The 16715-nt window shown below is 44.1% G+C and overlaps 3 protein-coding genes across 3 annotated transcripts; 1 reads left to right on the top strand and 2 right to left on the bottom strand.

The window, feature by feature from the left end:
* Positions 1-2384: 2384 nt before the first annotated feature.
* Positions 2385-6983, top strand: LOC124702963 (acyl-coenzyme A oxidase 2, peroxisomal-like). Its single transcript, XM_047235146.1, is given in 8 exon segments — positions 2385-2882; positions 3989-4104; positions 4298-4461; positions 4463-5182; positions 5324-5503; positions 5581-5747; positions 6310-6433; positions 6547-6983. Coding segments are annotated over 8 exon segments (2091 nt in total). The 5' UTR covers positions 2385-2418; the 3' UTR covers positions 6703-6983.
* A 167-nt stretch (positions 6984-7150) lies between these two features.
* Positions 7151-9898, bottom strand: LOC124702964 (thioredoxin domain-containing protein PLP3B-like). The gene is made up of 8 exons (XM_047235147.1): positions 9679-9898; positions 8388-8462; positions 8226-8273; positions 8000-8142; positions 7847-7919; positions 7703-7764; positions 7506-7603; positions 7151-7433 (listed from the first exon to the last, which is right to left on the bottom strand). Exons 1-8 carry the CDS (start codon positions 9760-9762, stop codon positions 7324-7326), a joined length of 693 nt encoding a protein of 230 aa, XP_047091103.1. The 5' UTR covers positions 9763-9898; the 3' UTR covers positions 7151-7323.
* A 946-nt stretch (positions 9899-10844) lies between these two features.
* On the bottom strand, positions 10845-15682 carry LOC124698925. Its single transcript, XM_047231313.1, has 7 exons — positions 15361-15682; positions 15164-15249; positions 12366-12512; positions 12171-12279; positions 11467-11590; positions 11101-11374; positions 10845-11014 (listed from the first exon to the last, which is right to left on the bottom strand). The coding sequence occupies exons 1-7, from the start codon at positions 15488-15490 to the stop codon at positions 10913-10915; spliced, it is 972 nt and encodes a 323-aa protein (XP_047087269.1). The 5' UTR covers positions 15491-15682; the 3' UTR covers positions 10845-10912.
* Between the last annotated feature and the right edge of the window lie 1033 nt (positions 15683-16715).

The raw sequence follows: 16715 nt of genomic DNA, 5'->3' as shown, positions 1-16715 counted from the left end.
ATAGCATGTACTATAACATACGAGGTTAAGTGGTTAATAAAGTTGAGAAGCGTATGCGATGGAATCAGGAACAGAGCGAGTACATCCGAAGTAGAATCACGTGGAGCGCGACAAAATCTCACTTGAAACAACAATAATTATACCTCAGCATGGAACAGAACGGAACGGAACGGGGACGGTGTGGGAGTTCCCGCGTCACCATCCTCATCTCCTCCCGTCGGAGAAGGTGCTAGTACGAAAAGTCGCCACCATAATAATACGTATAACAGAAACGGAGCAAGGCTGCCTAGCGCCACATCACTCCTACACTCACTGACACGTGGGGCCGAGGAGCACGGCCCAGTACCCGACCTCACCTGTCAGTGGCACTAGGCCAGCACGGGGAAGCTTGCACGTGAGGGCAACCAAGACCAACCTTATCGCCACATCACCGTCCCGTCGCTTACACGTCACCGCTATATCTCCTTCTCCGGTTCCTTGCCTTCGCGGCCTCGCCGTCCCAGCTCGTCTGGTCTGACTAGAGCAAACATCACGTCTCGCCCCCTGCGTAACCGCTAAATACGAAAGCTCCACAGCAAAGCTACGTCTACGTGCGAGGACATCACGATCACTCACCGGCACAGTACGACACTGCAGGTTGAAAGATTTGGAGATTGCCACGAATCAGAATATAATACCCCTACATTTCATTACGGACAACTACAGTTCGCTTGACGAGTTGATCACAACGACGAGTCGACGATCGCAACCAAACGTTGAGCACACGTCGAGGTTTCTTTATTCGATTTTCAAGATTTGCATGCCCATGTGGCCTTTGACTCCTTGCAGTATCAAATTATGCCCTGCAGCAAAACAATGGCACCGTCGTTTCTTCCTAAAAAATGCGTCAAGCGTATACCATCCACAACAATTAATGGTTTTCACTTCACCAGATGTTCTGTATGGTGGATACATACCCACTTCCTTTTGAACTTTTGTTTACTAGTAGAGAAAACACCTGACCTTTTTTAAAAAAAAATAAAAAAGCGAATTTCAGTTTTACCCACAACTTCCACATTTATATAATATGAATTGCTCCGTCGGAAAATGATTTTGGCTCTCGAGTTCTAGTGCTCTCGACAGTTTAAAAAAATAAAAAGAATTTTACAAGTTATTAAAAAATCTAAAATAATTCTAGAGATTGTCCGTGATACATCTCACAATCATGAAAAATCTCAACCCGAAATTCTTTTTATTTTGTGCTAGACATGTAGCTAAGAATATAAACTATGTGAAATTAATATTTTGCACGTTTGTGGGATACATCAGTGACTATATGTGGGGTTTTTATCAAGATTTTTTGAAACTCAAAAATATAATTTCTGATTTTTTTTAAAAAATGAGATCACTAGTGCCCATGTGCACTAAATATCAACTCTTGCTCCATTAGTAACTTATTATCCGGCCTAGCTCGTCAACTCAAGGTTATGTGAGTTTTTACACCTTACAACATTTGGTACTTAGATACACATGGCATGCCACTTCCTAATTTCCATCGTTCGCGCATGAACAAGCTCGCTTCCCTTGCCGAAACCAATCCGAATGAAGTGGTGCAAGGCTCATTTGGGGCCGCTATGTGTTAGAGCATGCGCGTCAATAAACCCCTACATTCAGACACAAGAAAAAAAAAGTCAGGTCTATAAAAAAACCAGGACAAAAACCACAACCTGGCACACCACACGAACCTGATATTTAGGACTCACCCGACATATTGCTAGCAATACATTAAAAAGGGTAAAACTAGCAAAACCCCCGCTAACTGAGCTACTCTAGGTGAAAAGCTCATGAACACGGCAATCTATGTCAAAGATTTGAATGTAGGGGTATAAGTTGAAATTCACACTTTAAGAAAATGTTCATGAATAAATGACTACTAAAAAAATTTAGGCAGTAAGGGAAATGGAAATTTTAATAGCGTGTGACCATGGTAAGCCTTGGCATACTTCCGAAAAAAAACACTAGTCATGCAACTGATACCATTTTTACTAAAAGTTGATATTATGGAGTAGGCCAAAAGAAGAATTAGTACTACCACTCTTCCAAATATGCCCATGACATTGCATATTGCATTGAGCTTTTCTTTGTTAATAAGATTCATAACAAGAATGAATTTCAACATGTATTGTGAGTGGGATGGAGCTAGCACACATTTTGGGTGTCTAATTAACACCAATTATTTCTTTTCTAGTACGGAGTACATGGGTTCGGGAGGTATAAGTAATATGCATAAGTAAATGGGGTCCGAATGGAAGATGCGCCTCCCGTGCAGCGTCCATTAAAGCAACGTCCTAACGTAACGGCACCAACTAACCTCGCCTACGCTTTCCCACTCCCGCCCCGCCCGAACACGTCTCGTCCAACACCTTCACCGCCGTCGCCATGGCCACCACGTCCCGCTCCGGCTCCGCCCCCGACGACGAGGACTCGACGCCGGCCATGCGCCGCCTCCGACGCCTCTCCCTCCACCTCCTGCAGCCCTCCGATCGGCCCGTTCCCGAGGGGCCCAATTCTCTGGTCGCCGCGGCGTGCGCGGGGAAGCGGCGCGCGGGGGGTTTGGACGCGGACGCCGCTGCGCTCACGGCGTACCTGCGGGGGCGGCACCGGGCGATGCAGGCTCGTGTGTACGAGTTCTACGTCGCGCGCCCGGAGCTCCAGACGCCCGTGGAGCTGCCCACGGCCGCGCACCGCGAGCTCTGCTTCCGCCAGATGTCCGCGCTCGTGCGGGAGGCCGGGGTGCGGCCGCTCACCCTCATGGCGTCCGACCCCGCCGAGTACTTCGCCGTCATGGAGGCCGTCGGCGGACTCGACATATCCCTCGCCATCAAGGTCGGCGTACAGTACAGGTTGGTGCGCCTTTTTTCGTTTACTGCGTGAATTAGTTTAATAAATTAACTTGCAATTGAGTACTAGAACCTGACGCTTCCATATGTTTCAAATGGGGATTGTTAGTTGGTAGTTAACGAGAGGGCTTACATAATTGCACGATCAATTGATACGATGGGAACTGCGAACTACTTCATCTATGGGTCAATTAGTAATTTCACATTATTTTCCGTATCAGTAACTAAGCAGGGTAGATAGTGCAAATGGTTTTAATGGATTAGTCACACGCTTCCAGGATCAGTGTGATAATACTTGTCTGCATGCTAACCTCAAAATCATTTTTATTTTGCTCTTCTGAATGTGAGTAACATAAATCAGGAGTAGTGAGCACCCTTGCTCTTTGAGATCCTGAGTTACTGACCATACTGATTATTGCATTCGCGAGGATTCTAGCATGGCGGGGGTGGGGCTTGGGTCTCTTGATAGCTCAATTGCATCCTACTCCGTGTACGGCTAGGTTGCAATTGCACTCTTTTGGGACAAGTACTTAGGAGTTATGAGTGACAGGGACTGTGAAAACAGAGTTTCAGCATGAATGCACATGGTTTTGTATTCTGCTCTGCTTGCTAATGCATCATGACCTTTGGCTGCAATAGTGTGGGCCTAATTTAACAATTATTGATAACAACAGAAGCCACATTGATTCTCGATTACGATGGTTGGTGGGTAAAGAGCTTTGGTTATGGGTTTTTTTGCGAGCTGTACTGTTCGATTACCTTCCCTAAAGAATGATTACCTGTTTGTGAAATGCCAGGTACTTTATTTGCCCGTTTTTCTAGTGACTACAATTCTGTTTCGAGTCTTAATTGGGATTATTTAGGGTATATATGCATCAGGAGTTTGGCTGGTGGCTCCTGCAACCTCTAGCACAGCAGTACTTGAATTCTTGCAAAACTCCATCAGTGGCTTATGCCAAACTATTTTGTGGCTTATATGTAATTTGGTGATCTTAGCAGGACAGTAACACAACATTTGACAGTTGGTAACTGTGTACTTGCTTTATATACTATCTTTGCCTTATATGTCTGTTATTACTGATCAACTAACTTGCCTGCTGTTAATGCAGTCTTTGGGGTGGTTCGATAATAAATTTAGGAACCAAGAAGCACAAAGAAAAATACTTCGACAGAATCGACAATTTGGAATACCCAGGCTGTTTTGCTATGACAGAACTGCATCATGGTTAGATTGTTTATTTACTTATTTCATCAGTATTTCCGATTGCCTGTTTGGTACTTTGATCTGCAATTGAACTGTCTCAATCAATCTTTTTCCGTATCTTTTGAATGGGCACTGGGACTTGTACCCAGTACCTAAAACGCTGTTCACAATAATTTAAAAGGTTATCTTCTTTTCGTTTGTTGCTTTTTGGCAGGATCCAACGTTCAAGCCCTACAGACTACTGCTACATTTGATCCAGTTACTGATGAGTTCATTATTGATACCCCAAATGATGGAGCCATTAAGTGGTGGATTGGCAACGCAGCTCTTCATGGAAAATTCGCTACTGTTTTTGCCAGGCTAATTTTACCACTTCAGGAGCAAAGGAGGGGAACCTGCTGACATGGGAATTCATGCATTTATTGTCCCGATTCGGGACCTTGAAACCCATGCTGTTCTTCCTGGAATTGAGATCAATGATTGTGGGCACAAGATTGGCCTAAATGGTGTAGATAATGGTGCCCTGAGGTTCTGTTCAGTTAGAATACCCCGAGACAATCTTCTGAACAGATTTGGTGATGTGGCGCGAGATGGAAAATACACGAGCAGCCTCCCCACGATTAACAGAAGATTTGCAGCAACCCTTGGCGAGCTTGTTGGTGGACGAGTTGGTCTTGCATATAGTTCTGTGGGGGTACTCAAAGTTGCAGTAACCATTGCTGTAAGATATGCTCTATTGCGTCAACAATTTGGTCCTCCTAAGCAGCCTGAAATCAGTGTTCTGGATTACCAATCTCACCAGCACAAACTAATGCCTATGTTGGCATCAGCTTATGCATTTCACTTTGCCAGAGCGTATTTGGTAGATAAGTACTCGGAAATGAAGAAAACCGAAGATGAGGATCTTAGTGCCGATGTCCATGTGCTTTCATCTGGGTTGAAATCCTACATAACCTCATACACAGCAAAAGCTATTAGCATCTGCCGAGAATCGTGTGGTGGGCATGGGTATGCTGCTGTAAATCGTTTTGGTGGTCTGCGGAATGACCATGATATATTTCAAACATTTGAAGGAGACAATACAGTTCTTTTACAGCAGGTACAGATAAGCATCCTTTACAAAGCCAGAGCACACAGTTAATTACATATTGTTGATGAAATGAAGTTTGGGCGAGTCATTTAATGTGATAAAGTCACTCATACATCAAATAATGTACCTCCTATCATGATGGTATTGTAGGTTGCTGGAGATCTCCTGAAGCAATATCAGCAAAAGTTTAAGGGAGGAACACTCTCAGTCACCTGGAACTACTTGAGAGACTCCATGAGCACCTACTTGTCTCAGCCAAATCCCGTCACTGCTCGATGGGAAGGGGAAGATCATCTAAGGGATCCTAACTTTCAGCTGGATGCATTCAGAGTAAGTCATATCTACATAATAATCTCAGTACAAGTTGGCTAACATTCCCGCACTGATTGGATAAACCCTCTTATCAGTACCGAACATCACGATTACTGCATAGTGTTGCTGCTCGACTCCAGAAGCATATGAAGACGCTTGGAGGGTTTGGTGCGTGGAACAGATGTTTAAACCATCTGCTCACACTTGCAGAGTCACACATTGAGTCTGTCATTCTTGCTAGGTTTATAGAAGCTGTGAAAAGGTATAGTTTTGTGCTCGTCCTCGGTTAAACTGTTCTTACCATTGGTTCTCACTAGTAGTTTTTCTTTTAGAATATGAAGCTCTCTAGTGAAAAAATTCTTATAAATTGAAGCTCACTAATAGATTGGCTCTTAAGAAGGTAGATCTTTTTAGTAGTTCTTAATATTTTATTTGTTTGGTTGAGACTTGGGATAAACAAGTACAGTGTCCAGCATGATCCCCTGAAAAGGGGCATCAGCAACTAAATGCTATTTGTGGAAGAATTGAAAAATATTCCTGTTGCCCTGACAGCATACTCCTACCAGTTTCCATCACGATTACTGGTGCTTAAGTAGTTGAGCCACCAAATGACTAACAGATAGTACTTGTGCGACTGAGAACTCCTTCCTGTGTTCGAGCCCTTGCCCTCATATTGTTCTTTAGCTGAACCATGAATAAAAATTAATGTTGACGATCAAAGCATAGAAGCCTACTCACCATTCAGATGTTATTTGCCTCCCTTTTGAGTTGCATATGGTAAGAATGTTAATATGACAACAATGACTAATGATGCATCCATGCAGTTGCCCTGACGAAAAAACACGTGAAGTACTGAAGCTAGTGTGCGACCTTTACGCGCTCGATAGGATCTGGAATGACATTGGAACATATCGGAACGTAGACTACGTCGCGCCAAACAAAGCGAAGGTAGTTTCTGCTTATCCCGCCCCCTTGCCCCTCCTCCAATACTGCAAGTATGCAATTTCAGTTCCTAGCTTCAAACCAGAACTAAGACCTGATGCTCCCCTTTATACTTGCAGGCTATCCATAAACTGGCAGACTACCTCAGTTACCAAGTCAGGCTTGTGGCCCGAGAACTCGTCGATGCCTTCGATATTCCAGATCAAATCATCCGTGCCCCAATCGGCATGCAATCGGAGGCCTACTCTCAGTATACACAATGTATCGGCTTCTAGACAAATAAACAACACAGGAATAGCATTCCACTACGAAGTTCAGACAGTTACTACACAAAGTTCTCTGAAAACAAACTTCTGTCATATATCCAATATAATAGCAGGCCAAATAAAGTGTATAATAAGGTAAATAATAGACGAGGGACAATGTATAAGTGGTAACATCGTGAATTATTTTAGACGAGTGACAATGTATAAGTGGTAACATCATGAATTTTTTTTTGTCAGGTTGTGTTTTGACAGCACTGCTGTGAATAAAGCTCATACGTGACAGACTGTAATTACAGTGTCTGGTGAATAATATCTCTGCATTCACGTGACAAACATGATGTTGCTACTAATCTGTAGGTTGAGAACATCATAGATGGAACCATCGTGAAAAGGCACTGATGTGATCAAACGAAAGCCAGTGATGAATAGGCCAGCTGAAATGCCCAACACAGAAGAATTGCAGCAGTAACTCTTAGTCAAACATATATCCCAGGTCACATAAAACTGGAGCTATTAACAAATCACTTCTACATCCAGCCACAGCATATCCAGTTCTCTTGTTTCGATACAATACGTGCACACAGTCATAAAGAGCTTTCGAGGACTAGTACAAAACATAAAAACTCAATGTCAGTCTGAATCAGAATCCCGAGCAGTTGATGATCTAATCCTCCTATTTTTTGACATGTCAGTCTCATCATCTTCATCGTCCTCGTCTTTCTTCTTTTCCTCAATGATACCTACATTTTTTTGGGTGTTAGCATATTTGTCATTCCAAATATGCTATATGGAGAAGTAACAGCTGTCTCTACCTTTCCTCTTCAGAATATTTTCCAATGCCCTGGTAGAAAAATCATCTTTACCTCCAAGGTCTTCAAATCCAACTAACCGATCAACAGCAATACCCTTCCTGATGTAGAAAAGTACCGTGAACACAGTATATTAGTATAATGCCTGATGACATTGGAATTTGAAATAGGTAGAAGCCGTGAACAGTTTATACACTTACTTGAACAATATAACACATGGCAACATTTTAATTGCCAGTTTTGTCACAAAGAAGGGAGCATTCTGAAATAATTATCAACAAATTAGGATCATTCATGCAGTAAAAGCAGAAGTAACTTAAAGCTAATAGCGATAGCATAGGGACCTCAGCATCAAGCTTGACGAATTTAGTCCCCAAATAGACCGGTGCAAGTGCCTTCAAATGCTTATCCATGATCCTACCAAAAAATTAGACATCCTTCACTAAATCATCATGGGCAAGAGTTAAGCAATTCCGTAAAAAGGAGTTATGGCTTACTTGCAGCGGTAAAATTCACGATGGTAGAAATGACAGATGACCTTGTCACCGCGAGTGACCTCCGCTAGGAAGTCTCCTTCAGTTATTTCCCTGTATTCACCATGACCTTGCCTCTTAAGCACTTCACGCTTCTCAACCTCTCTCTGTTGCATAGAGAAAACTGAAATGCTTAGTACATGATACGACACTTACACAAGCTTCACAAGTGTGAGATTCAGATCAGTACCTTCATAGCAGCAATTCTTTCCGCATGCAATCTCTCAAGCTCTGGGTCCTAGAAATCAGTTCCGCAGTGTAATGGTTGTGGGACAGATACGAAAATTCATGGTACTCTATGCTAAAGATAAATGTAAGAGAACATAAAGAGATGCTGTAAAGTTTAACTCACATCCAATAATTCATCAAGATCAACTTCGTCATGGATTGCAGGTGCTGCGTGAGCCTTCTCTTTAGCTATAACTTCCTAACATGGTGTCTGTGTCAGTATTGCAAAAAAGAGAACTCATAATGAAAAAAACAGGGCTATTCTTGCTCCAACAGTAGATTTAATAAAAGCAGAAGTTCAAATCAACTTAACACAGATGCCAGCAGCTTACAGCATGGAAGTCATGAAAAGAAACTACATGTGAGAATACAATCAGTTCACTGGCCTATGACTCTACGAGCATAAGCAACAGATGGCTTGAACCCAAAAAATTGCACTTTTTAGGGGTTTGTTGCAAATCCAATCAATCTAGATAAACACAGTGACCAACGCTACTATGATCACAGGCCTGCCATATTTACGCAACTCGAGCCATCTTTAGAGGTTTGGTGTGAGCTTCATATGCAGAAATGGAATACGGTGGTAACTAGGCCCCAAAAAAAATCAATTCCAAATAAACATCTCCTAGCTAGATGTAAACGATTTTGCTAGATTCTCAGAACAGAGCTGCCCCGTTTCACATGAGGGAACTACACGCCGAATCTTAGGCTTTTAGCATCTGTCGTTTCATTCCCAAGGTAAATAACTGTATGTAACCACAAGATGGAACTTCTCCCAAGATCCAGGAGGGCCACGAAGCCGGCACTGCTGGCTCCTCAGCAAGCCGATGCCGCGATCCGACCGCCAGATCAGACCAGAGCGCAGTATATAATGGCAACAGGTAAGGCCTGGAATGTTATAGTTTTTGTGTGTGTGTGTGTGTGTGTGTGATGGAGCACCGCTGTGGCAGCCAGGACGTGGAGTTTCAAATTCACCTCGTCCGGATCCACCTGTCCTCCATCCTCCCAGTCATGCCGGCACCTTACACCTCCGCCGCTTCAGCACTCGCTCAAACCCGAGATTTGCTCCGGTTCGGTTACGTGGAAATGGGGATTCCGTTAACCAAAAATAAGATGCATTCCAAATAAACATCTCCCAACTCCCCTCAAGCATTATAGATGCAGTAGTAACTACTTTGCTGGATCCCAGAACAGAGATAAGATAGCCTACTCGCCGAATTAACACCCGCTGTAAGGCGGAGAACTGCAACCGCGAGAAGGAACTTGCCCCGAGATCCAGGAGGACCACGACGCCGGCGTCGCTAGCTCCTCGGCCGATTCCGATCAGATCAGAACGGAGGCGCGGTAACGGCGACGCGCAAGACGTGGAATCCTAGAGGAGGGGAAGGAGGGGGCGTAGCGGCGGAGAGAGTCACCTTCTTGTAGTCGCGGGCGGCGGCGGCAAGGACGTTGCCGAAGGCCAGGCCTTGGAGTTTCGACTTCACCTCGTCCGGATCCATCTCACCTCCTCCCTCGAACTCGCGCCGGCGCCTTCCTCCTCCGCCGCTTCGGCTCGAGCTCGCCGGAGATTTGTTCCGCTTCGGTGCAGGTGGCGATTGGAGTGTTTTTTTCTTTCTTTTTTGAGGGAGCGCGATTGTGTTGTGTACTTGTGTAGCAGTGCAGCCACAGATAGCAACAGATTTATACTTTCCTCTGCAGAATACGGCCCATCAGGCCTACTACTGGAGTACTGTACTAAATTTCGCAGATTTTTGTACTTTTGTGTAACGAGCCAAAGGGGGCCCTTTCGCATTGGCTACACGATGAGTAATTAAAGATTCAAATAATTAACACACATGAATAAAGATAATGACATGCATTTCGCATGATAATGCTTCAGTTCATCAGTTGGCACAACATCATGCATCATAATTGGTGACTGGTGTCTGGTGATGCCAACTTCAGCAATGCTAGCATAATCGATTTGGGCAGCAGCTTAATTTGCACATATGAATGAGTTCACCAAGTTATGTATTCGCCTCTGATTTAAACACAATGTGCACAGTAGGCAGAATTTTGTTGTTAGTGGTTAGTTCGGAGTGGTTAAGGCTGTGAAAAGGGGTGATGTTGTACGCAATAACTCACGAGATTGTTAGTTAGACAAAAAAAAATCTTGTGCAACGAAAACACAAAGTTAACCGAAGTATAAAAATTATAGTATTACCTTAGCTTTTTAAAAAGGCTTACATTTTGGAATGGAGGTTACAACTTTAATACTTGGGAAAACATCCAGAGAGAGTATTGCCTGCTAAATTGCAAGTTTTATGTACTTGAATATGGGATAGATCAAAAGGATAAACAGATAAAATGATTGAGAGCTGCAGCACGATGAATCACTAAACGCAGTAGCTTTTATGCAAGACATGCATGATCTGAACTCAGTTGAGTAAACCACTCATTTGTATAAAATCAAGGTGTTGTCATTTTCCCTGTTACAATGTACAAAAAAGACCGACGGTATCACACGCCACGTTGGGCTGCGGAAGTGCGGATACAAGAAACGCCTGCCATCAGCTTAGTATTTGCTTCCTGTACAGCTGGGGCAGTGTCGCACCGCGCTGGGTCCTGAACTTAGGTCATCGTCAACAGCCATCAACTCGATGGCATGGGCTATAGGAGTCCCAGGGACTTGAGCTGCTGGACATGCTCAGCAGGGAGCGGTGGCGGAGACCAATCTGCGCGTTCACCGTCAACATCTTCCACAACATATTCCTGGAGAACACCAAATTGGGGTTATAAACAGGAGAAAGCACCATGACCGATAAGTTCTAAAGAGATGAGTGAAGAGAAATCCTCACCTTTGTTAGCATTCGTTTGGCGAGGATGTGGTAGTGCCTTTGCCAGATCCTCTGTCCTACCATAGTTGCCACCAGTACGCTGTAGAAGATGCCGACGACCGTGAACAACCCCAGCACGATCACTCCCATTATGAGGAGCAATGGTAACCCTGCTTCCCCTGCGCCTCCCAAGCAACCACCACACTCGCCAGCTGTCGTTGCACAGCCTTCAAAGCATGTGGTGCAGTCGGTCCACATGCAAAGGGTGCCAGGAAGATGACAATCCGCACACATCCTGAAACAAGACGGAACAGTGAGTGTACAGCATACAGATGAACCAAGAATGTAGCATTAACAACTTAACCAATAAAGTCACTGAACGCCTACCCTGGTTGGCAGCAACAGAGACAAAGTTCTCGACAAGGCTGAGCCAAGTCACTCCGTACTCTTCGGTCATAACACGTTATGAAGCATCCCGATAACCCGAGTAAAGCAAAGAACAACAAAGCTCCTGTAAATAGAATAAAGATGTTCGACTCAGTTCAGAATTTAAACCATATGTTCAGCATAAGGATGATCGTATATCTCATCAACAGAGTTCATACATATTTAGAGACTATATAGTGCATACAACATAGTGTAGATCATCACACAATACCTAGTATTAGTCCCTCACAGCATAAACACAAGATGAATGTCCCGTAGGAAGGAAAGAACAACTTTAATCATTGCCATTACAAGTATGTAATTGGGGAATAAAACTAACTGTTTTCTATTCAACGTACATCTTAGCTCTGATGTCGAAACCAAAATACATTTCCTCTCATATTTTCTTTTCTACACTACTAAACTCTTGTATAGGAGAGGCTGACCAGACAGAATACACACTAATTGCCTATTTCACTTTGTAGAAGGTACAGATCCCATATACAGCTAGTGTTGAGGATGAACACACTTGCGTAGGCAGGGATTAGACTCCACCCCACACATCCAGACAAGGGCATAAGGTATAAATTCAAATATCGAAATCATGCAAAAATAGGTACAACATACAGGTGATAACAGACGATGCAAATGATTAAGTAGTTTACCACATATATAATAAAAACTAACTTCATTATCAAAACCCCAGGACGTCCTCAACCAATATTGCTGGTACCCATCAATAAAATGTACCAAATAAGCCAATGCAGAGATGACCTGAATAAAGGAGTAAGATATATACTCTTATCACTCAACGCAACATATATACTAAAGAAAAATGACACAGATTCTTGAAGACTTACAAACTGGACTAGAGCAAAGATGAATAGTATATCTCTAGTAACAAAGAAACGGAACTTCATTGTTCGCCATTTCCTGTCAGTGTGGACATGAACCCTCAAATAATAAGGAGCCTTGCAGGTGGTGCAATGAGAAAATGCAAATCCCTCCTGTATATGACAAAGCATCAAACGCTGTTAGTTTTAAGTAAGAAAGATACAATTTCATTACAAAGGCAAGCTTCTAATAGCTAAGAAAAGTAGGCAACAAAATGCAAAGAGTCAGACCACTGCAACAGGAATTTTTTTTTAACTTTTTGCTGAAGAAAGAGAAGAGAATTCATATTTCTGAGAGTGAAAAGAGAATATAATATGTACCATACATCATTTCTACTCTAATCTATTGGATCCATCCTCAGAAGCAATACACTTTATGTCGTAATCTGAACCTCCAACACCAACTCAGCTTCCAGATACCCTTACCAAACAGCAAAACTTCATTTTGATGCAGACATCCCAACATCCTAACAGAAAGCAGATTTTCCAATACTAACTACCACAACTGGACATGGGAACATCTGCCTAACAAACTGGAACACCCATATTCTAAGTAAAGTCAAAGGAAGAGTACATTGTTAGCCAAGGAAAGTGATCTCACCTACCACTACAACTAAATTTGAATTCAAGGAAAGGGGAGGGGGAGCAGTCTAGGAATACAGAACCTTTGTTTTTTACCTGAAAGTGTACAGAAGGTCCATAGAGAAATATTTTAAACAACACAGTCCACTTTTCAACCCTAAACTATGGCCAAAGTTCACTACTGAAACACTCAAACAGTGCACCTTTCAACATGTCCACTTTTCAAGCTCAAGCAGTTGCAGAAGAGGTTTTAACTGATGTGGATGCCACAAAGATCTCATCTCAATGCCACATCGCTGCATGCCATCCAATTCTTACTCTTTATGAAATTGCCCACTTTCAGTTAAAACACATTTCTGCAACCAGTTGAGCCTCATCCTTTCAGTTAAAATAGCTTTGGAATTTAGGGTTTGAAAGTGGGCTATTTCAGTAGTCCGAGGCTGCAATTCAAAAGGCTTTGGAGGGTTTGAAAGAGAACTCCAACCAGAGTTTGTGCAAGTTTTTTAAATATTACTGTGAAGTCTCCCAACAAAGTTGACCTGTAATTTTTGATGAATTTGCTATGTGTGGACTTAGTCACACATGAATGCTCTAGTGTTAACTTGTATGTGTAGACTGTAGTCACATATGAATGCCCTTTCGTCTCTACATAACGATTGTGAATCGGCATAGCAAAACACACATAACAGGGTTGGCATGCACAAAAAAACCAGGTGGTCACAGAAAGCACTAATAAATAGAGAAGATCTTTAACAAAACAGAAAAGAAAGAGAAGGTGGGCTGATATTGTTTTTGAAAATTGAGGCTGCTGATCATACTCATAGTCTTAATACTACATGCTGATACAACCACACATCACAGAACCAATTGGTGACATGTATCAGAAATCCAAACAATGTTACAAGAAATTCCGTCGAAATAGCACCCCAATGAATCAAATACAATTGCTAGCATTCTGTCAATTGGGCTCACAGCAACACAAAATTAACTTTTGCCTTTCAGAGGTTAGGTAGCAGTAAAACCATGCCAATATGCAATGCACCTTGGATAAATTACACGCATGATAATTCCAATGGGAATGAAATTACAGCTGCAATTTTTTAGACATGGACCAAAAACAGGAACATATTCATATCGACTCCACTAGCATCTCAGCAGCTAATTCGCGGATGTTGAGCTCCAACTAGCCCCACCAAACTTATAGCATGGCCAATGCAAGGGCATGACCAAACTTTTGGTAAGGTGTTGTTGTTTGGATTGTAGCCATTGTACTGACCAAAATTTTGGCAAAATAACCCCGTGTTTGGTTCGTAACAACTGAAGTAGTATAGTATTGAAAATATTTGACACATGTATGATCTAAATTTGAGAGGATAAGTAGAACAATACTAACATGCAGCCAAAGAGAGAGAGAAAAACTCATAAAAGAATGAAAGGCGCTGGAACTTGCGACAGGATACACGCGTGCGCAATAGTCTGGCGCACTCACTCGCTAATCGTGTAGGGCCCACCAATTAATTACTAGCCAAGAATTAAAACAACTGCCTGCACGCACTAAGAAACAATTGGAAAAAGAAAAACACATGGGACCCACCTAGAGAGAGGGGGTGTCACGACGCCAAATTTATTTGGCGCGGTTTTCGCGCGCCCACAACTCGCCCTCAGATTGGCCAGATTTAAACGGGTGGACGGCCAGGATCATTGGCGAGCCAAATTCTTTGGCGCGATTCCAAACAGCTAGTACCAAAGGCTAGGCAATTTATTGGGAGGTTCAGCGTTGGTTGTCATCCAAACGCACTCTCCAAGCCCGCGAAATAGGCCTGAATTTGAAATGGTGACTTACTATAACCGCCATATTCAACTTGGGCAAATTAGTTGGTTAGACGTGGCGCATAAACATAAGAAGATATCCATGGAGGAAAAGGGAACTTACTGGGTCTCCCATTTCTATTCAACTTTAGATGATCCATGAGTTGATTGACCACTAGAATGGAAGTGAATCATGCCTAAAATGGCTACAATTACTACATCTAAGCATAAGAATCAGGCAGGAGGTACAGTCATTCAGGGATTGTAAGAAGCTAAGAAAACAATAGCTGCCTGTAACCGTCAAGTCAATGGATCCATGAGACAATCAACATTTGAGCGGAGCATGCATCAAGAGAGTAGTGAAAGCTGCGTACCTTGACGGCTCTCCAGTGGTCGAGGCAGTCGCGGTGCACGTACTTGGAGGTGCCCTTGCACTTGCAGGGCGCGATGAAGTCCCTCCCTGCACACGGACACCGAGAGAAGCAGTCAACCCCTGCCAAAATAGAACCCAAGGATAACGGCGTGCGGCGGCAGCAACAGGTCGCGGCGTGGCGGATCCGGGCGCACGTACCGTCGGTCTCGAGGCAGATCCGGCACTGGAGCTGGTCCCCGGCGCCGGCCTCGAGGTCGATCTCGGAGGACGGCGGCGGGATGAGCGGCGACGCCGCCGAGGACAGCCCCCTCGCCTTCTCGTCCTCCATCGCCCGCCGCGCCGCACCGCAAACGCCACGAGCACACCTGCGGTTCTAGAAGGTTCTGGGCCCGTCCATCCGGAACCCTAACAGCCTCTCCTGGTTTTCCTCACCTCGATGGATTCGACGGGGCGAGGAGGAGGAGGAAGGAGGTTGGAGTCGAGTTGTTGGGGGAATAGACTAGACTAGACTAGGTGCGAAGCAAAGAGCCGAAGCGAGGTATACGTGGGCCCGCAAACTTTTGCAACGAGACGCGTGCGTACGAGCTGGTCTATGAGGCGTGGGCCCCGGTGGCGCAGGTAGCACGGTGGGGTAGGTGGGTAGGTCCGTGCGGGTGGAAATTGACTTGGAAGCTTCCAAATCGGCTGCTAGTGGTTACAGCCCATCTCCAACAGCCTTTGTAATGAATTGCTAAAAACTGGTTATGCCAAGAGGAGAGAGAAGGTGGTTTCAAAAAAAAAAAAAAAGGAGAGAGAAGGTTTGCAATCTAAGACAAATTATGCTTTGGCAGCCTTAGTATATAATTGGATTGCCAAATTTGAGAAGGAACACAAATTTTACAAATAGCCCCAATCCAAGAGGGGGCATTGGCGCGGTCAACGAAGGATGGTCGGGAGCACCTGGGGGGGGGGGGAGCTTCTTTCGCACCGGCGATGGCCTCCACCGGGCTGAATCGGCAGACAGGTCCGCAGGGCCGCGGAGCTCGATTCAGTGGCAGGGTGGCTCGAGCTAGAGGTGAAAGGAGGGGCGCTGCGGTAGGGAACCTCAAGGCACGTAGAGGAGGCGACACTAGGGCCGAACGGCGACGGGACGGCAGCCAGATGTACAACTCGCACGCTGAAAACTCCATATCGGGCACGGTTGGCTCTCCCGCGTTGCTTTTGCAAGTTATACAAAATGGCTCTAGACTTTGCATATATACAAAGTGGAGGTGCAAGTATAGCAAGCTTGCTATAATTTTGTGTTGGGAAACCAATTAGACAAAGGCCGTTGGAGCAACACTTTTGGAGCAAATTGCTATATTTTCGGTTTTTAGCAATTATATCAAAGTATAGGAAGGCTGTTGGAGATGCTCGTAGCGGAGGAACTAGTATGACGATGTTTCGGTGCCAGGGAGGTTGTGTTCCATGAGGGAGCGAGCTCCTCTAACTTAGTGCATGTAATGATAATGTATGTAAATATGGTTATATGTTGAGCGTGTTTGTTTGCTCAGAAGGCCGTTTCTCGCTTTCAG

The sequence above is a fragment of the Lolium rigidum genome, chromosome 3 (genome assembly GCF_022539505.1).
Source record: "Lolium rigidum isolate FL_2022 chromosome 3, APGP_CSIRO_Lrig_0.1, whole genome shotgun sequence".
In the NCBI taxonomy this organism is placed as follows: domain Eukaryota; kingdom Viridiplantae; phylum Streptophyta; class Magnoliopsida; order Poales; family Poaceae; genus Lolium; species Lolium rigidum.
Note: the sequence above shows the minus strand (reverse complement) of the source record. Positions and strands in the feature narration are given on the sequence as shown.

What these genes read in the sequence shown, in the direction of transcription:
- LOC124702964 (XM_047235147.1), bottom strand. Translation starts at nt 9,762, where the DNA reads ATGGATCCGGACGAGGTGAAGTCGAAACTCCAAGGCCTGGCCTTCGGC. An exon ending in CGTGAATTTTACCGCTGCAA is followed by an intron (nt 7,920 to 7,999) that starts GTAAGCCATAAC and finishes ATTTTTTGGTAG; the next exon opens with GATCATGGATAAGCATTTGA. An exon ending in TCGTCAAGCTTGATGCTGAG is followed by an intron (nt 7,765 to 7,846) that starts GTCCCTATGCTA and finishes TAATTATTTCAG; the next exon opens with AATGCTCCCTTCTTTGTGAC.
- LOC124698925 (XM_047231313.1), bottom strand. Translation starts at nt 15,490, where the DNA reads ATGGAGGACGAGAAGGCGAGGGGGCTGTCCTCGGCGGCGTCGCCGCTC. An exon ending in GATCTGCCTCGAGACCGACG is followed by an intron (nt 15,250 to 15,360) that starts GTACGTGCGCCC and finishes GTCCGTGTGCAG; the next exon opens with GGAGGGACTTCATCGCGCCC. An exon ending in ACCACTGGAGAGCCGTCAAG is followed by an intron (nt 12,513 to 15,163) that starts GTACGCAGCTTT and finishes TGTCATATACAG; the next exon opens with GAGGGATTTGCATTTTCTCA.